The sequence below is a fragment of the Schistocerca piceifrons genome, chromosome 6 (assembly GCF_021461385.2).
Source record: "Schistocerca piceifrons isolate TAMUIC-IGC-003096 chromosome 6, iqSchPice1.1, whole genome shotgun sequence".
In the NCBI taxonomy this organism is placed as follows: Eukaryota; Metazoa; Arthropoda; class Insecta; order Orthoptera; family Acrididae; genus Schistocerca; species Schistocerca piceifrons.
The window spans coordinates 519,887,720-519,909,357 of NC_060143.1; the positions used below are offsets into that span (position 1 = coordinate 519,887,720).

The window sequence follows — 21,638 nt, forward strand, 5'->3', positions numbered from 1 at the left end:
GATCATTGGCTTTCGGGCAGAGGCCGAAACAGTTCGGAAACGGCTGTATTTGTGCCATCGTGGTTGAAGTATACCGTACATGACAAAATGGCGGTACCCAAAAGCGGTTCAAATGGCTCTGAGCACTATGAGACTTAACTTGTAAGGTCATCAGTCCCCTAGAACTTAGAACTACTTAAACCTAACTAACCTATGGACATCACACACATCCATGCCCGAGGCAGGATTCGAACCTGCGACCGTAGCGGTCGCGCGGTTCCAGACTGTAGCGCCTAGAACCGCTCGACCCCCAAAAGCGACACCGAGGCAACTGTGGTGCACCATGGGCCATAGATTGGGAATGGCGGTAATCGCTGAAACAGCTTCTTTTCGGTTATATCGGTCTATTTCCACGAAATTTAACCTGACTGCTAAAACTGCTGAAGATAGCCGGCCGCCGTGGTCTCGCGGTTCTAGGCGCGCAGTCCGGAACCGTGCGACTGCTACGGTCGCAGGTTCGAATCCTGCCTCGGGCATGGATGTGTGTGATGTCCTTAGGTTAGTTAGCTTTAAGTAGTTCTGAGTTGTAGGGGACTGATGACCACAGCTGTTAAGTCCCATAGTGCTCAGAGCCATTTGAACCATTTTGAGCCGCTGAAGATAACCGATTTTTGAAATAATCTATTTTCGGTTTTTCATTTCTGTTATTTCCACTAATAAACGTAAAAATCAAAGAAAGATTGAAAAATTTTGACTCTCTCTTTCAATATACACTGAAGCGCCAAAGGAACTGGAATGGGCATGCGTATTCAAATACAGAGATATGTAAACGGGCAGAATACAGCACTGCCGTCGTTAACACCTCTATAAGACAAGTGTCTGGCGCAGTTTTTAGACTGGTTACTGCTGCTACTATGGCAGGTTATCAAGATTTAAGTGAATTTGAACGTGGGGTTATAGTCGGCGCACGAGCGATGGGACACAACGCCTCCAGGGTACCGATGAAGTGGAGATTTTCCCTCACGATCATTTCACGAGTGTACCGTGAATATCAGGAATCCTGTCAAACATCAAATCTTCGACATCGCTGCGGCCGGCAAGAGATCCTCCAAGAACGTGACCAACGACGACTGAACAGAATAATTTGACGTGACAGAAGTCCCAATTGCTGCAGATTTCAATGCTGCGCATTAGCAAGTGTTAGCATGCCAACCACTCAACGAAAAATCATCGATATGGGCTTTCGGAGCTGAAGGTCCACTCCTGTACTCTTGATGACTGCATGACAGAAGGCTTTACGCCTCGCCTGGGCCAATCGACACCGACATTGGACTGTTGACGACTGGAACATGTTGCCTGGTTGGACGAGTCTTGTTTCAAATTACATCGAGCGGATGGACGTGAACGGGTATGGAGACATCGTATCTGTGAATCCTTGCAATGTGCTGTTCAGAAGAAATCTCCATCCCCTCGTACTCTTACGGATTTATGGACTGCCACGCAGGATCCTGCAGGGCTGTCCATAAATCCGTAAGAGTGGTGTCACTTCACTCCAGCACTACTTCAGACATTAGTCGAATGCGTGCCACATCGTCTTGCGGCATTTCTGAGTGCTCGGGGCGCCTTACACGATATTGAACAGGTGTACCAGTTTCCTTGGCTCTCCACTGTATAAAGAATCAAAACATTAAATTTAACAGGCAGATAAAAGAAAACTTATTCCGTCCACCGTTCACTGCTTTCATCGAAAAGTGAAAGTGGTTGAATACTACAAAAAAAAATGTGGTATTAGCCTGTTGGTTCAAATTTTTTTAAGCTCTGCTCAGAAATTATGTTGTAATCGGGGTTCATACGATTATTTGGATATTACGAATAGTCAGTGCTAAAGAATGAAAACTGAGGCTGAAGAACTCTGTTTTTCGTGTTAATGTGTCCGTCTTCAAGGGCTACAAGCTGATAGTGGCATTATATAGAAACAGACAACAGATGTGCTACCTTCGGTTTTTATTGTATACTTTGAATGAACTGTTGTTGTGTTTTTACTTTATTACTGTTAAAATAATTTTCTTCTCCTTTTACTAACTGGTAGAAATAAGAGGCAAATCTTTAACCTTTTAAGGCAAATGAAGCATGTACTTCACTGCTATGTCACTTCGTAAGCGTAGCGTTTGTGCCGTTTTGCAACACAGCGGATGTCCCGCTACGACACCTAGAAACAATTTTATAGACCAGGTAGCGGTAGATCTTGCTCACTGCACGTACACGCGTGCCTTAAGCCACGACACACCACAACAGGTCATTATTGCCTCAGCAATGCTGTACCAATTGTTATGCCATTTATTTGTTCATCATTTCTGTCAGCACTGTTATTAAAATAACACTGATCACTTTTTCCATTTTCTATAATAACGCAATACCTCAAACGAAAGCAAATTTTATGAATTACTCCTTTTTTTAAAGAAAGGCTTATTTAACAACTCCGGTTTCCGAGACTGATATACGGTCGGAAGAGCGGTTTGCTGACCACATGATCCTCCATATCCGCACCCAGTGACGCCTATGGGCTGAGGATGACACGGCGGCCAGTCTGTGTCGCTGGGCCTTCATGACCTTTTCGGGAGGCGTTTAGTTTAGTTTATTTAACAACGAGATATTTTAGCACTGCTGCTATTGCTAATGGATTTTTAGGGTTTTTTACTCGGTTAATAGTAAAAACTACAGAAGACCCGTTATATCCGAGACCAAATAAATACCGAAAAATGCCGGTTATGCAGAACTAAAATACAGGGTGTTTATAAATGAATATCGGAGTTTTAACGCTTTACAATATTTATTATATTAAACTTACAGTTATAAATGATATGTCAAATGAAAGAGCAACTCACAGTTTTACCAAGAACCTTAGAAATGTGTGTGTGTGTGTGTGGTTTGAGGTTTTCGGGCGCTAAATGCTCAATGTGAGCACCATTTGTCACACCGCACACAAGTCTATAGCCGAGTTGTTGCCTTACGTTGATAAGTGTGTCTTCAGTGATTGTAGCAGCAGCTGCTTCAATCCGGTTTCGTAATTCAGGGAGGTCTGCTGGTAGCGGAGGCACTACACACGATCCTTGATGAAGCCCCATAAGAAAAATCACATGGCGTTAGGTCAGGTGAACGTGGAGGCCATGCAAAGCAAGACCTGTCATTGGGCCCCTTGCGGCCTATCCAGCACTTGGGTACAGTGAAGTTCAACCCCAGTCGCGTACTTCGCTATGCGCTCTGGTGACAAACACAACTGTTTGAGTTGCTCTTTCATTTGACATATCATTTATAACTGCAAGTTTAGTGTAATAAATATTACAAATCGTTGAAACACCGATATTCATTTATAAACGCCCTGTACTGGTGTCGGTTTTAACTGGCAGCTTGTTGGCATCCCTACCTAGATGACAGGGACGAACGACGGCTACCGAGATGTGTACAGGCGAACTGGGGTGAAACTGTTCAGCAGCTGACTGCCGGGATGGACCAAGGGGCTACCAACAGCGCCTCCTGAACCACTGTTCAGGGATCGTGGCTGTGTATGGACATCTGCAACATGTCCCTGGTTCATGTATCCATGCTGACTGCTGTTCATCGGCGACGAAGGCTGGAATTTGCACTCCAGTACCGCAATTGTACGTCCGCTGAGTGGCGACATGATAGATGCTGGTTGATGTGTAAGGCGCGAAACCTCTGAAAGCAAATACCCTGCAACAATTATCGGAAGAATCTAGGACGGAGGAGGGCACTTTATGGTCTGTGGAATGTTTTCGTTGCTTTGCCTTGGTGATCTAATCAGTCTGGATGGCACAGTGGATCAATACAAGTAAGTATCTATCCTTGGGGACCATCTGCACCTCTACATGCAGACTGTTTCTCCTCGGCACGATGGCAGCTACCAGCAGGACAATGCAACGTGTCACACAGCTCGCAGTGTATCTGCGTGGTTCGAAGAGCAGAAGGGTGAGTTTACCCTACCTCCAGGCGACCTAACTCCCCGCATTTATACAAAATCGAGAATCCAACATTCTCGATCTACTTAAACCTACTCAGCCCGATCGAGTTGGTCCCATCGGGCTGAGTACCTCTCGGCACGTAAACTGTTGAAATAACTCACAGGAATGCAGTCAGGTGATCTCTTCGACAGCCACCGGTGTACCGACAGGTGCACGCCCTGCTGTTTTCAAGGCAAATGGCAGCCTATGCACATGATGAAATACTGATGGTTGTGGAAGATGTCAGCCGAGTGCATTCCCGTAACTTACTAGAACATTTCTTTACAGTGTTTCACGGAAAGAACGTGTTCTTCTCTCCAGGAATTCCCAGTTTATTGCGCGCGTACTTTGGAAACTCGCGTGTTGACAGCCTACCCGTAGAAAATGTAGCTGTGCCATTGTGAACCACTCCGATGTCTTCCGTTTGTCCTACTTTTTCGGGATCCCAGATCCTCGAGTTCACTGCGGAAGTAGAAAATGGCGATGGCTTGCTCTTCTTCCATGTGATCGTCCATCGCTAAACGAAACGCATGCCTTAGTTACAGTGCCTACAGAGAAGCAATTCACAACGGTTCGTCATCGCGATCTCCTAGAGCAAAAGCTCTCCCTCATAAAAACGCTGGTACATCGCTGAAGAAACATTTCAAGCGCTGATTAGCTGCCACACGAACTGAGCACCTACGCAAGAGCTTCAGGAACGACGGTCAACAGTTACAACCATCAGCGTATAACTAAAGGGATCGCAAATAAGAATCGCAGTGAGGAGCAAGAAAAGAAGTTTTCATATCTGCCATTCTGTGGCCCATAAGATTCCGGGCAGAATTTGTTTGCTTAAACTTTACTTTTCTGGGTGAATTTGCATGTCGCCATTCCATGGACCGTTGCTTTGATTCTGGTGTGACACAGGCCACCCACGTTTCATCGTCCGTAACAATTTGGCTTAAGAAATCATCACTGTCGTTGTGCTACCGCTCAAGGAAAGTCAATACACTGTCTAAATGTTTGGTTTCGTGCACTTCCGTCAACACTTTCGGTACCCAACATGCGCACAACTTTCGGTAATTCGAGTGCTTTGTGACAGTGCCATACAAAACACTACGAGAAACATTACGAAAGTCATCCCGCAAGAAGGAAATCGTAAAGCGTCTGTTTTCTCTCACATTATTGTCCACTTCCTGCACCAAACTATCATTAACGACCAAAGGACAATCATGCACATTTGTGCGGCCATCTTTAAATGCTCTCACCCACTTTCTTACCATTCCATCACTCATAACGTTTTCTCCGTAAACTGCACAGATCTCACGATGAATATCGATCGCTTTTAGGTCTTTAGCACTAAGAAATCTTATAACAGCCCGTACTTCACAGCCGGCAGGACTCACGATTATAGAAGGCGTCTTAAACACTCAGTACACAACGTAAACAAGAATCAGACTGTAATGGCGTCAGTGCGTAGAACAAAGATGTAGGTAACCAGTGCGCATGCGCAGAACGCCGACTGCAGCGCTGCGGCCGCAGTGTGACCAAACGGTACTTACTTAAAAAAACACGCCTCGTATTATTTTTCCCTTATTAGTGGCATGATTGCCTATTATTCATGTCCACTACTTGCTATGCTGAAGCTACATTTATGTTAAGAGGCAGGAATTTTTTCGTGATGGCATGTTGCGTTAGATATTAAGTGTGTATTGTTTTTACTGAGGGCTGGCAATTTTCCATCTGTTTTAATTATGCTCATGAACTCTACTCTGCTAAATTATATTATTAACAAATGAATTTAAAACCTGACAAGTATTTATGCCACACAGTCCCCAGGCAGCTTCCACTCCCGCTGTTTCCTGTACCACGGTGTTGTTCCCATTTTAATTCACCCATCCTTTCAGATGAAATACACACAAGCGGCAGCCAACGAGTGCAGGCAGTGCATTGCATACTCTGAACAAAGAAGATAAAAATGCGACGCTCCAGAGTTATAATTCCTGGAAACTAGCAACGATATTTTTCAGTACGTAGCAGCGACAGCAGTAAATACACACCGTATCTGCATATTCAGCATTAGCGAAAAGTTTTGCGTTTTAAGCGAGCCCGTCTATAATGAGTTACCTGAGTCCACTCTCCGGGGGCCTCACACTCGCTCGCTCTCATACATACACAACGAACTACAGTCGGCTGAGAATTCGACAGCGATGTTTCGGAAGAACAAATACATTCAGAGTGAGGACACTGAAAAAAAAAGATAGAGACTGTGCCTCACTACGCAAAAAATACAAGTAAGAAGAATCTGATAAATATTGTGAATTTTTCTGGAACTGTGCCATCTATCATCATTTTCTGATTTCACAGTTGTGAAACAGAGAAGTCTTTTAGTTAAAAGGGAGAGCATCTAAATATTTCACCACACTAGTCATTTTATTTCAGTGCTTTTTTTAGTGAACACCAATGCCTAAGGTACACGATTGCGCAAAAAGCACAAACATACCGAAAATTGTTTTATAGCAAAAAATAATGTGTATCTGTGACGATAGGAACTGTCTAGTGTGAATGTATTGCCAATGACTGCCCAATAATTTGAGACTCACTTTTAGTAGTACTCAGATATACTTTTCTCCGCCGTCACCATGAGCTGCGGTTCTTGAAGTGAGACGAAACAGGACCTGAAAATCAGAATACCTGTTTTCCAGACTGCCCTTTCATATAATATGCGGCAGAGAGCATACAAAGATGTTAACTTATCATTCTTCAACATGCAGAGCTGATCACAAAAACATGTCATTATAGAAATATGAATGAAATATGAATGCAATAATATTGTGCGCCGGACCGAGGGTCGTCGTTAATGAAATGATGATGAAACTGAAAAAGCGTCATTGGACGTCCGCCCCGAACAGTCACCAAGGAAATGAGATCAAGAAAAAAAAAGGAAAGATGGTAAGGCATGTGCCCGCGAAAGGTTAAGGTCCCGAGTTCGAATCTCGATCCTGCACACAGTTTTAATCTGTCAGGAAGTTTCATATCAGCACACACTCCGTTGCAGACTGAAATTTCATTCTGGGAACGCAATAACATGTTTATTAGAGAAAGACTTTTGTTTGTAAAATGAAGGAGATTAAAAAAAAGTTAGACTTGGAGAGGGGAGCAAATTACATTCTTAAGTCCTCAAAACTGATAATAACTTTACAACAAAACACATTCTAGAGAATGTTTGGTTACTTGACACTTCTTCATGAATCAAATTTTTCTTTTACATATTTAATTATCTTGCACTGTGAAAACTGGATGGAGAAGCTTTTCAGTTATTGAGATGACTATACTGAAATGAAATGTGTTGTTATAAGGTAAAAATGAGCGACGAACAGCGACGTTTTCTCTGCATACAGCGAAGTACGACCGTAAAACTAACTATTAAACCAGTGTTTTATTGGGAGTGACTCGTCAGTGAGATCGATCAAAAAATAAAATATTTACAGTAAGGAACTGAGAAAATATCAAATTTTCTATTAGTTACACGAAAACCACGAATTCTCATTGTCCATTGATCAGAAAGCTGAAAGTTTTGAACTCCCTGTAGTGGTTGATAATATTCCACAAATTAAGACTTAAATTAATGCATCTATTAATGTGTATTCATTTGATGAAAAATAGTAAGTGTATCCATTAAAATTAACAGAATATAAAAGAGAAAAACATATAAATTTCCTTGATTTCTAAAATGGTTAAAACTGATGTTATTGTTATATAAAAATTTATCTATGAATGTTTCAGGTTTAATTACAAAACAGAAAGAAGCAAAATTTATATGTGGTATTTGTTTACTACAGTTCAATATTAAGAGAAAATTAACCCATTAATTACCAGTGTCCTAATTTGAGGACAGAGCACAAATTTATTTATAAATACACAATAACATATTAATTTGCATCTATTACTGTTCTACGTCATTTGTTGATGCTTTTTATAACAAATGTATGCTTAGAGGAAATTAAAAGCAATAAATCCTACCATTAATTGATTATTGAATACTAAGGCACACTTTTCGTTATTACAGGTATTTACTTTATCGACAATTTAGTAGTATTTGAAATACGTGGCAAAGATCTTTTTGCGATTATTTTTAGTCAACCAACTATGTGTCTTTCAAACTACTTGGATTGTTAGCTCAATTGGAGTTATATTCATTGTTTTCCATTGTTATAAAATTTGGTGTACTCGAAACAGGACACTGGGACTTGGTGTTATCATGTCAGTTATTTGTACTGCTGCTGGTTCCAATATGAAACTCTGCTACTGCTGATGTATTTTATTTTTAGAACGTGGTAATTTTACCAGATTTTGTTGCTGAGGTGAGTAACGACCCCTCTTTTATATATAAATTACAGGATATGAAGTTACTTTGAAATTTACAGTATATTATGTAAGTATATTTATGAATATCTTACCCATCAGTAAATAATAGAGTTCCAGATGGGCAGTTTATCCGAGGCAAGCCTATTAGATTTGGCTATAAGTTGTGGTCTCTTTGTGGAGCAAGTGGCTACTGTTTCAAATTTGATTTATACTGTGGAAAGGATCCAGAAGATACTGCAATAGATGACCTCCTATTGGGATCAAGAGTAGTCCTAAAAATGTTGGACTGCATTGAAAAACCCGAGAATCATTGTGTGTACTTTGACAATTTCTTCACTAGTAGTGATCTTCTGATTCATCTGAGAAATTTGGGTTTTCGAGCAACTGGAACTGTCAGAGAGAATCGCGACAGTGACTGTCCACTACTGAGCAGCAACGAACTGAAGAAGACAGTTCGAGGAAACTATAACTACCAGTTCGACAAGAATGGTGAAGTCTTATTTGTTCGATGGCACGACAACAGATGCGTTACAATTGATACAAATTTCGACCAAGTTGAACCTTTGGGAGCAGCTACGTGGTACAGTAGACAAGCAAGTAAGAAGACACAAGTGCAACAGCCTGCCGTGTTGAAGTCATATAACGCATACGTGGGAGGTGTTGACCACCATGACTGGTTAGTTGGAAAATATGCGACAGTAATGAGAGGGAAAAAATGGTACTGGGTCATATTCATATGTATGATGGAAATGGCCCTCGTAAATGCCTGGCTCTTCTACAGACTAGTACATGGGAAAAATGCACAGGATTTACTGGATTTCAGGCGAGCTGTTACAGTTACATACCTGAAATTGGACACTGGAAGACCGAATATTGGACGTCCAATGGAATACCCATCAAGTCAGTTGAGAGTGATACTAGACATCAGGTTTGATGGAATTTGGAATACCCATCAAGTCAGTTGAGAGTGACACCAGACATCAGGGTCGATGGAATTGGTCATATGATTGACGAAAGAAGCAAGCAAAGAAGATGTGTAAGAGCTAAATGCAACGGGAAACCAAAAACATATTCTGTTAAATGCCGTGTAACACTGTGTGTGAAGTGGATGGTACCATTTCACAAGAAATAAATAGTTGAGACTAGAATACAGTTTAGTATGCTATACAACACTGTTAGATCCCAGTGTCCTATTTTGAAGACGGCCATTATATCAGCATGTATAAATATTCTTTGGCTATTTTTGTACTTATTGCGGTTCACACATTATCTACATTATAATTAAGGAATAAAAAATTCAATTTTCAAAAAAATTAAAATTGGGACTTAATGGGTTAAAATAGTCACATAACAAACTGCTTAGTTAAGGAATCATTCAATATAGTATTACAAGAGAAAGGTCCATATGTAAGTTTTAAAAATTATCAACATACACAGATGATCCCATTCATTATTTTTGCAGATTATGAGAGCTGTTTATTAGAAATACCTAATTGTCAAAAATGCTAAAAATCTTATAATTAATTTAAAAGTATCCTGTATTAACGCAATGATTTTCATAGCAGTTTGTACAAGAAAATGTCAAAAAATAGATAACAACTTAGTAACAAAAGGGTATATGTAACTGAATTAAAATTAAATGATGAATGTTATCCCATGAAATATAAAAAACATGAGCAAAGTGGTTTTTGTTACAATTTCAAATACAACAATGAACACTAAAATGGTCTAGTCATATATCAACAACCAAACTGTCATAAAAACTTCATCGAATGTATGAAAAACGAGACAGAAGAAATTGGAGGAATTTGTTTTGAAATTGAGGAAATGAGGCCATTAACGGCTGGAAAACAACCACGACATGCAAGATGTAAAGTATACAAAAATTAATAAAAAAGTTCATCAACATGTTCATTTAAGAGGAAAACATATAAATCCATTCTGCAATAGATGAAATTTATCACTGAAGAATACTAATTGTGTACCAATTTATTTGCATAATCTCTCAGGATATGATTCTCTTTTTCTCTAAAAGAATTGTTATGATCAAAAGGAATAGATTTGATACCCAGTAACGATGACAGATACATTAGTTTGGCAAGACAACAGAAATTTTGAAACGAAATTTATTGTCACATTTAGATTTATTGCTTCAAGTCTTAACAAAGTTTCTTTAGAGTTGAGGGAGAAGCAGATAAGAAATGTTATGAAATTTTTCCAGAAGATTTATTCAGTCTCGTAATCAGAAAAGTGTTCTGTCCATATGATTGCATGGATTCTTGGAAGAAATTTGAAGAGTCACAACTTCCAGCAAAAGAATAATTTTACAGTAAACTGGATTACTGTGAAATGATGAATGTCATATCTGTATCTTAAAACTGTGGTTTTGTTATTAGCTGATGTGTCTGAAGAGAATTTGAATGGGATGAACCAAATTTTTACGAAGTATCAAGGGCCATATCAAGTTGTGGAAACTACATCACCAACGAACCTGTAGATCCAGTTTCTGATAAGAACTACAATTGTGCACACGCAACGTTTGAAGAATTTTCGAGGAAGTTCAGGGGTTATACCAGGAACTGGAGAGCTGGACCAGAAAGGGGAAATGGAGAAGAATGTGTAGAGGATCCAGGGGGGGGGGGGGGTTGTAGGCGATGCAGCGATAGGAATTCCATATGGTTAAAACCTAGGAGATAGAATAGTTTGGTTTCTGTATGTCAAATATAGGTGTAGCATAATGGACTACTGTGATAGAGCAGGGAAGTTTAGAGGGAGGAAAGGGTAATAGGTATCCCTGTCCTCAGCTGAGGTGTGCTGCGAGACAAAATGATGTGGTGTATAACCAGGCTGTTCGTCATCGAAGTGCAAGCATTGTGGAACTAGCATCGAGAACAGGGAGTTCTCTTTCCAAAGCAAGAAGATGCGGTGACCACCGTTCATCTCTGAATAATAAAGATGGTATTAGACGCAAGGGAGGTACGGAATGAGATGTGACAGCTAGAGGAAGTCTTCGATAAATTCCGACAGGGGCAGTGAATCATGGCGTGCTTAAAGAAATTAATGGGGTATGTAGCAGATAAGGAACTGGTACGAAGTTGATGGATGAGATGACGCAGGTTCTGAGGATTACACCGGAGGAGAGATTTGAATCAGTGTGGGAGGCCGACTTCTGAAAACTGTGTCTCGGACATTGGACGAGGAGACCATCAAACAGCTGAAGTAATGAAATAATAGGAGAAAGGAAACACGGCAGCAAGTGAATGGCACACCACGCAAATCAGGAGTTTTGAGAAAGATGTGTTGAAGAACACTCGGTTACTACACCAGCTGGCTGGAGAAGTGATGAGCCATGGCAAAGGTGTAGAAGAATCAGCGAATCAGCACATTAAGAAGTTGCAAAATGAAATAGAAATATTGGACAAGGAAGTAGTGGTAACAAAGTAGTTACAGCCCTCGGATAACAGTATGTGGGAAGCATTAAGGGAGTTATTGGAAGCTACGCAAAGAGCTGTGCGAAGACAGCTAGGATTGAACCTGTTGTCACTGGAATAGTACCTGGAGGGAATATGCCAAATGCAAAGGGAGCCACCACAAGAGTTAAGACTGGTCTTGGCCTCTAATAATAAAAATTTACGGTTTAATTTTACCTAGTTGAGCGGTAGATTCTTATTTTGATATATTTGGTGTTGTCCTATCTTCACGGTCTTGCATCACCAGCCTCGGTTGGCGAGGGAAGGGGCGAGCAGCGAGCTCTTGGGCGGTGGAGACAGAGAGAGTCTTTGTGTCGTCGTGTGTGTAGAGGGTGTACCAAGTTGGCGGCCGTTGAGAACCACACGTGGAGGCTTGTTGGCTTTTCAGACCGAGTTCCAGCTGTGTGGCTTTCGTTGGCCGTCTTATGCTGGAGGACGGACAGTTCTGCCTCGGCTTGGCGGGGATTGCTAACTCAACCCGAAGTGGTCAGCCGCAGACATAAAGCTGTAACTCGGGATATTGACTGAACGTATCCGGCCGCAACAGCTCGCTGGTATTGTATTACTGCTTGCGGCCGTCCTTGACAGTTCTGACTGTTTGAAATCAATTAGCAATTAAGCTCGCTAGTTATTTATCGTCAGCCTGGTCGTAGTGTTGACGCTAAGTCACTTTTGTCAAGTTTGAGTTCTAAGTTGTTATCGGTCATCAAACCGTAGTGTGTACCATGACTTACGTAAGGGGAATATTTTATATTAAAGGCTAGGCTATTTCTAGTTGAGATGTGATTGGAAACTTGTTTTAATCACTGAGTTGTATGGTTGTCATTCCTTAGTTGTTTCAAGGAGCTTTAAATTGTCTCTACCATCTAAAAGTTACTTGTGCATATTTATTGTTATTCTCACTGATAGTTTTAAAATAATTGTAAGCAAGTTATCATTTCCTTATAAGCACAGCACTTCAAAATTGTTTTTCCTTATTTGCAGCCGGACGTTGTGGCCGAGTGGTTCTAGGCGCTTCAGTCTGGAATCGCACGACCGCTACGGTCGCAGGTTCGAGTCCTGCCTCGGGCATGGATGTGTGTGATTTCCTTAGGTTAGTTAGGTTCAAGTAGTTCTAAGTTCTAGGGGACAGATGACCTTAGATGTTAAGTCCCATAGTGCTCAGAGACATTTGAACCATATGAACCTTATTTTCAGAGATCTATATATATACGTATTTGCAGGCTCCTTCATTACTAGTAAGTTCTTGTAGGCTACCCCTATGTGTATGCAGATTATGGTGTATCACTTCGTTATGTGTTCATCTGTATGGTGAATCATCCTTATTATCATCTGCATAGATACTAACTGGCGATATGTGTAATTTGTTTTGTTGCTGATCTGGCTCGGCGCTTGTGTGGAGTTCTAGTTGACCTGTCAGTTGTCCTATGCTGGAAGGGCCATCGCGTGGGTGTGGTCTGGTGGTTGTACCAGACCGTGCGGCTCTCGTCTATCCCTGTTGGCTGTTGAATGAACCCTTGTGGATACGCCGTTAAGAGCAGCCTTCTTAAGTCATCTTATTCACTTTTATTGCTTTCTTATTGTAGTCTTAAGGTTCTGCTTAAGTATTAACTGCTGTTATTACTGTAATTTTGGTGTTTTGATGTTCCGCTGGTGCCCGATTTTATGTTTTCACTTTGATATACGGCCTTGTCCTGAAGGTAAGGTGGCTCCGATCAACAGGAAACAGTTATATAGTTCCTGATACTTGTATGGATTTGTTTTACTGTTTTAATTTAATCTATTGCGTAATTATTTTTTCTTCTTAATACTTGTCTTTGTTAAAACAAAAATTGTACAACATTTGAATGTTCGGTATAGATATACCTATTCACAGTAATTGTATTAATAAAATGTCGTGGTAAATGATGTTCAGTTAAACCATCTTGGCCAGCCCTTCCATGATTTCTGCTTCTCAGGCACTATCATCACTGGTTCCTGGTAAGGTGTTACTTACTACTCGATTCTGTATGTTTTGGTGTGCATGCCTCTCTAGAAAAGCGGTACCAGAACGGTGCCACTAACCATAGCAGGAGCAAGGACCAATGGAGCACAGATGCATATGGTAGCAGAGAAGTAGGCATGGTACCAATGTACTGTAGTCCACGCATATCCTGTTAAATGGGCGACTCTGACGCATTCTGTCAGAATAGAGGTACAACGGTTGTTGTTGGTTGTGGAAGACAAGAGATGACATATGGAAACGGAAGAAGCGGACTGGGAAAAGTGATAAATGGATGAGATTACGGTTTGTCCAAACAGGGTAATGAGAGCCGCGCGGAGTGGCCGCTTCGTTTGAGGCGCCATCTACATCTACATCTACACACGTACTCCGCAATCCACCATACGGTGCTTGGTGAAGGGTACCTCGTACCACAACTAGCTTCTTCTCTCCCTCTTCCACTCCCAAACAGAACGAGGGAAAAATGACTGCCTATATTCCTCTGTGCAAGCCCTAAACTCTCTTATCTTATCTTTGTGGTCCTTCCGCGAAATGTAAGTTGGCGACAGTAAAATTGTTCTGCAGTCAGCCACAAATGCTGGTTCTCTAAATTTCCTCAGTAGCGATTCACGAAAAGAACGCCTCCTTTCCTCTAGAGACTCTCACCCGAGTTCCTTAATCATTTCCGTAACACTGGCGTGATGATCTAACCTACCAGTAACACATCTAGCAGCCCGCCTCTGAATTGCTTCTATGTCCTCCCTCAATCCGACCTGATAGGAATCCCAAACGCTCGAGCAGTACTCAAGAATAGGTCGCACCAGCGTCCTATAAGCGGTCTCCTTTACAGATGAACCACATCTTCCCAAAATTCTACCAATGAACCGAAGACGTTTATCTGCCTTCCCCACAACTGCCATTACATGCTTGTCCCACTTCATATCGCTCTGCAATGTTACGCCCAAATATTTAATCGACGTGACTGTGTCAAGCGCTACACTACCACCACCATGTCACGGATTGCACGGCCCCTCCCGCCGGAGGTTCGAGTCCTCCCTCGGGCATTGGTCTGTGTGTTGTTCTTAGCATAAATTACTTTAAGTAGTGTGTAAATCTAGGGACCGATGACCTTAGCAGTTTGGTCCCTTAGGAATTCACACACATTTGAACATTTTGAATTTGATAGAGCGTCAGAATTGCTGTGCAGTGAAGTTACTGGTGCGTCAGAAAGCGGAGAAAGATTACAAGTACTAGGTTATTAGGCTTTAGTTGTACTTTCAGAAGGTTGAGACACATTGGTTGTACTCTACTTTCGATAAAGAAATTGTAGCAGACAGTTGTTTCGAGCAGGGGAAACTCATGACAGCAAAAAGGTTAGAATTACATGAGAACGGATTATTGATAAACACGACAAGATGTGAAACAGTGGGGCCTACTTTCTATCTACCTGCCACTATCTTAGGGACAACCCATCTAAGCATTTTTCAGGCTCGATTTTGTTGGCCAGAGGAGCCCATGGAGGTGTTAACAACCACGAATCGGACTATGTTAAAACATACCTTGTAGCCCAAGTTAATACAGTACATGATCAGAATTGGTAATGAGCAGAAGGCTCCAATCTCAGTGGATACGTTTATGTAGGATATAAGTCAGTACAGGGAGATTAAGTACTGGACAGAAACAACACTGACCATTGCCATACTAGCTACCACAGCGACATTCAATCTGCTAAACGTAGTCCTCGTTTACATATACAAAAACTGGAACACAAGACAAAGTTGTTCGAACCTATTCATTGTTCAGATTCCAGTGGAATGGATTCCCAGAGTCTAGGAGGCAGTAGAGAGAACTGCAACAATAAGATAAGCTCAGCAGTAAACTTAGGAACGTAGGATCATAAGTGTTTGAGGAAACTTAATGATAAAGGTAATCTTGAAAGGATTGTCTAGTTAAGACGGTGTAAGGGACTGGGTCTTGTTAAGAGGGGTTGTAAACAAGACCACCAACCATATTTGGTCAGAAAGAGGTGAAGTAAGAAGTAGGCTAGAACAGAGCCAGCCGCAGTTGACAGGAGATGTTAAGCCATACAAAACACGACAGCCGCCATATGTTGTGGGGTGAGGCAGCCTGGAAATGTGCGGAAATAATTGATACAGCAGGATCTGAGCAGAGAGAGGCAGAAGCTTTCTATACCAGCAACCACGGACGTGTTTAGCACACGTGCTGCAAGGCAAAGCAAAGCTCCAATAAGCGCACCCTGTGAGCATATAAATATCTAGCCACTTTTCTATTGAAATCGTCTTGTATTAGTATCATGGCATTATCACCAAGAGGCTTTGGCAGTGGGGCGACAGTTATACGCCACATCAGGGCAGCTTACCCTGAGACCCGAGACGCAGAACTGCCACGGTGCCAGCCCAGCCCTGGGGCATAGCGCGGCAGCCACAGCAGGGCGTCAACCATTGCCACCAGCTGGGCAGTGGTGGAGACATTCAGCCGCGCCTTGGCCACCAACACCTTAGCTGATGAGTCTGGAGACGACAACGACAGAAGCAGTGGCGTTGCGCCACCACTTGCTCACGCTGCACTCTCTCAGCACTGCTGGTCATCACGGACACATGCAAGGGACAACTGGACGTGTAAACCACACTGCTGTTGTCTGTAACGAATTATGAGAGAGATCTGCAATAAAGAAATCTGAAAGCTCTGACTCTAGCCTTCTTTATACGGAGAAAATCTGCTGTACACTGGACCACTCTGAATAACAAAAGTAAACAACGAGATCTATTTGATATGGGTAAGTTCCTGGAACAAACCACGTTCAAAGTGAATGCTTTTTTCAAGCGAGCATGTTGAAACCTTTATATCTGCTTTCACGTTGCAGTAAGTAATGTGTCATAATTAATACCCCCCCCCCCCCCATGAACCATGGACCTTGCCGTTGGTGGGGAGGCTTGCGTGTCTCAGCGATACAGATGGCCGTACCGTAGGTGCAACCACAACGGAGGGGTATCTGTTGAGAGGTCAGACAAACGTGTGGTTCCTGAAGAGGGGCAGCAGCCTTTTCAGTAGTTGCAGGGGCAACAGTTTGGATGATTGATTGATCTGGCCTTGTAACACTAACCAAAAAGGCCTTGCTGTTGTGGTACTGCGAACGGCTGAAAGCAAGGGGAAACTACAGCCTCAATTTTTCCCGAGGGCATTCAGCTTTACTGTATGGTTAAATGAAGATGGCGTCCTCTTGGGTAAAATATTCCGGAGGTAAAATAGTCCCTTATTCGAATCTCCGGGCGGGGAATACTCAAGAGGACGTTGTTATCAGGAGAAAGAAAACTGGCGTTCTACGGATTGAAGCGTGGAATGTCAGATCCCTTAATCGAGCAGGTAGGTTGGAAAATTTAAAATGGGAAATGGATACGTTAAAGTTAGATATAGTGGGAATTAGTGAAGTTCGGTGCCAGGAGGAACAAGTCTTCTGGTCAGGTGAATACAGGGTTATAAATACAAAATCAAATAGAGGTAATGCATGAGTAGGTTAAATAATGAATAAAAAATATAGGCGTGCGGGTAAGCTACTACAAACAGCACAGTGAACGCATTATTGTGACCAAGATAGACACGAAGCCCACACCTACTACAGTAGTACAAGTTTATATGCCAACTAGCTCTGCAGATGATGAAGAAATTGATGAAATGTATGATGAGATAAAAGAAATTATTCAGATAGTGAAGGAAGACGAAAATTTAATAGTCATTGGTGACTGGAATTCGAGTGTAGGAAAAGGGAGAGAAGGAAACATAGTAGGTGAATATGGAATAGGGCTAACAAATGAAAGAGGAAGCTGTTTGGTAGAATTTTGCGCAGAACATAACTTAATCATAGCTAACACTTGGTTCAAGAATCGTAAAAGAAGGTTGTATACATGGAAGAATCCCGGAGATACTAAAAGGTATAAGATAGATTATATAATGGTAAGACAGAGATTTAGGAACCAGGTTTTGAATTGTAAGACATTTCCAAGGGCAGATGTGAACTCTGACCACAATCTATTGGTTATGAACTGCAGATTAAAATTGAAGAAACTGCAAAAAAGTGGGAATTTAAGGAGATGGGACCTGGATAAACTGACTAAACCAGAGGTCGTACAACGTTTCAGGGAGGGCATAAGGGAACAATTAGCAGCAGTGGGGGAAAGAAGTACAGTAGAAGAAGAATGGGTAGCTCTGAGAGATGAAGTAGTGAAGGCAGCAGAGGATCAAGTAGGTAAAATGACGAGGGCCAGTAGAAATCCTTCGGTAACAGAAGAAATATTGAATTTAATTGATGAAAGGAGAAAATATAAAAATGCTGTAAATGACGCAGGCAAAAAGGAATACAAACGTCTCACAAATGAGATCGACAGGAAATGCAAAATGGCTAAGCAGGGATGGCTAGAGGACAAATGTAAGGATGTAGAGGCTTATCCCACGAGGGGAAAGATAGATACTGCCCATAGGAAAGTTAAAGAGACCTTTGGAGAAAAGAGAACCACTTGCATGAATATCAAGAGCTCAGATGGAAACCCAGATCTAAGCAAAGAAGGGGAAGCAGAAAGATGGAAGGAGTATATAGAGGGTCTATACTAGGGCGATCTACTTGAGGACAATATTATAGAAATGGAAGAGAATGTAGATGAAAATGAAATGGGAGATACGATACTGCGCGAAGAGTTTGACAGAGCACTGAAAGACCTTAGCTGAAACAAGGCCCCGGGAGTAGACAACATTCGATTAGAACTACTCACGGCCTTGGGAGAGCCAGCCCTGACAAAACTCTACCATCTGGTGAGCAAGATGTATGAGACAGGCGAACTACCCTCAGACATCAAGAAGAATATAATAATTCCAAACCCAAAGAAAGCAGGTGTTGACAGATGTGAAAATAACCGAACTATCAGTTTAATAAGTCACAGCTGCAAGATACTAACACGAATTCTTTACAGACGAATGGAAAAACTGGTGAAGCCGACATCGGGGAAGATCAGTTTGGATTCCGTAGAAATATTGGAACACGTGAGGCAATACTGACCTTACGACTTAACTTAGAAGAAAGATTAAGGAAAGGTAAACCTACGTTTCTAGCATTTGTAGACTTAGAGAAAGCTTTTGACAATGTTGACTGGAATACTCTCTTCCAAAATTCTAAAGGTGGCAGGGGAAAATACAGGGAGCGAAAGGCTATTTACAATTTGTACAGAAACCAGATGGCAGTTATAAGAGTCGAGGGGTATGAAAGGGAAGCAGTGGTTGGGAAGGGAGTGAGACAGGGTTGTAGCCTCTCCCCAATGTTATTCAATCTGTATATTGAGCAAGCAGTAAAGGAAACAAAAGAAAAATTCAGAGTAGGTATTAAAATCCATGGAGAAGAAATAAAAACTTCGAGGTTCGCCGATGACATTGTAATTCTGTCAGAGACAGCAAAGGACTTGGAAGAGCAGTTGCACGGAATGGATGGTGTCTTGAAAGGAGGATAAAAGATGAACATCAACAAAAGCAAAACGAGGATAATGGAATGTAGTCGAATTAAGTCAGGTGATGCTGAGGGAATTAGATTAGGAAGTGAGACACTTAAAGTAGTAAAGGAGTTTTGCTATATGGGGAGCAAAATAACTGATGATGGTCGTAGTAGAGAAGATATAAAATGTAGACTGGCAATGGCAAGGAAAGCGTTTTTGAAGAAGAGAAATTTGTTAACATCCAGTATAGATTTAAATGTCAGACAGTCGTTTCTGAAAGTATTTGTATGGAGTGTAGCCATGTATGGAAGTGAAACATGGACGATAAGTAGTTTGGACAGGAAGAGAATAGAAGCTTTCGAAATGTGGTGCTACAGAAGAATGCTGAAGATTAGATGGGTAGACCACATAACTAATGAGGAGGTATTGAATAGAATTGGGGAGAAGAGGGGTTTGTGGCACAACTTGACGAGAAGAAGGGACCGGTTAGTAGGACATGTTCTGAGGCATCAAGGGATCACAAATTTAGCATGGAGGGCAGCGTGGAGGGTAAAAATCGTAGAGGGAGACCAAGAGATGAATACACTAAGCAGATTCAGAAGGATGTAGGTTGCAGTAGGTACTGGGAGATGAAGAAACTTGCACAGGATAGGGTAGCATGAAGAGCTGCACCAAACCAGTCTCAGTACTGAAGACCACAACAACAACAACAACAATTGTTACTGTTGTTTTCTTTTGGTAGTGTAGAGAGTAAGATTCATTGTTCAGGAAAGGAAGCCTGTGACGTGGAATAACACTGTATAACTAAAGGCGTGGAGCAGGATTCAACAATGAAATGTAATCCACAACTGAGTCCTGTTATTTTATAGAGAAAGTGTATGCACTAATTAGAAACAAGCTGTTAAATAGCTGCTTTGTAATTATTTCTCTGAACCAGACATATTTTCCCCATTTCTTTTAATTTGTTGAATGTGCCATATAGTGTCACTCATACAGATGCATCATTTCTCTAACATGCTGGACGCTGTAGTTAGAATGATTGTGGCGAATAAATAAGTAAATACTTCTAGCATAAATTGATATGCTGCAGTACACTTTCGTCCACTCTGAAGGCTTTATATGAATACATTAACTCTCGCTCATCTAGCCCTCAGTAGTCCGGCCTCTCAGTAACCCGGCGCACATCCAAAAACACGTGCACAATGAATTATCGTGTGCAACAAAGCTTAGTTAAACAATGCTTTATATACTGTATTCGAAATTGTAGCTTTCTTTTCAGTTAGGAAACACGTTACGCTAGACCTCAAGCTGAGATTCGAAATCTTAGGTTTAAATTGAGGTTCTTCTCAGAAAACAATTGCTGCTGAGTTCAGTGTTGGACGAGCAATTATTTATGACATCTAAAAGAGAGAAGATGTTATTCGATAGTACTCAGCATAAATGGATAGTGAGTTGGAAAAAGGGAAGGTTATGTGAAAGAGTGAGAATGAAGAACTGGACGTAGCTGTTTATAGATGGTTCATACAACAACGCAGTAAAGGAACTCCAGTCAGTGGCCCGATCATAAAGCAAAAAGCAACTGCATTTATCAAACAACTTGGGGGTAGTAACTTGTTTGCAGCGAGCGAAGGTTGGCTATCAAATTATGGCATTCGGCAGCTGACAGTCATCGGGGAATGTCGCTCAGCTTAAGATGAGGATGCTGATGAGATTGTAAGCAAGATCTGGAAGATAATAGAGGAAGCATATTTAACTGCTGATGGATAGCTCTGATGAAACATAACTCTTTTACAAGATGCTTCCTTCAAAAACATTAGCTGCCAAGAACGAGAAGGAAGCTCGTGGTTACAAGCAACAGATACAGCGGGTAACATTAACGCCGTGTTGTAATGCAAATGGCAGTCATAAACTACCGCTTATGGTGATTGAAAAATCCCAACATCCACGTTGTTTTCAACACACTCACATAAATACTCTACCAACGCAGTATTGCACTCAGAAGAAAGCGTGGATGGACAGACAAATATTCTATCGGTGGTTCCAAGAAACGTTTTTTGACGATGAGAAAAGAGCTAAAGAAGAAGAAGCTTCCACTGACATCCATTCTTATAATTGACAATGCTCTCAGTCGTCCTTCAGACGTTTCTCTAAAGTCCGATGGTATTCAAGCACTCTTTCTCCCTCCAAATGTGACAGCCCTAATTCAGCCCAGGGACCAGGGAATTTGAAATCATTTAAGCGTCATTACCGACATTCACTTCTCGTCTCCTTGTTGAACGAAAGTGAAAACGACTCTATCGAGTCTATGGTGAAGTCATGTAAAGCAATTAACATACGTGATTTTGTT

The 21,638-nt window shown here is 41.5% G+C and overlaps 1 protein-coding gene across 1 annotated transcript; it reads left to right on the forward strand.

Moving 5' to 3' along the window:
* Window positions 1-8,623: 8,623 nt before the first annotated feature.
* Window positions 8,624-9,310, forward strand: LOC124803428 (piggyBac transposable element-derived protein 2-like). The gene has a single exon (XM_047264611.1). It carries the CDS (start codon window positions 8,624-8,626, stop codon window positions 9,308-9,310), a length of 687 nt encoding a protein of 228 aa, XP_047120567.1.
* Window positions 9,311-21,638: the final 12,328 nt, after the last annotated feature.

Bases quoted from the DNA above. Each gene is read 5' to 3' on its own strand.
- LOC124803428 (XM_047264611.1), top strand. From the start codon at position 8,624: ATGTTGGACTGCATTGAAAAACCCGAGAATCATTGTGTGTACTTTGAC.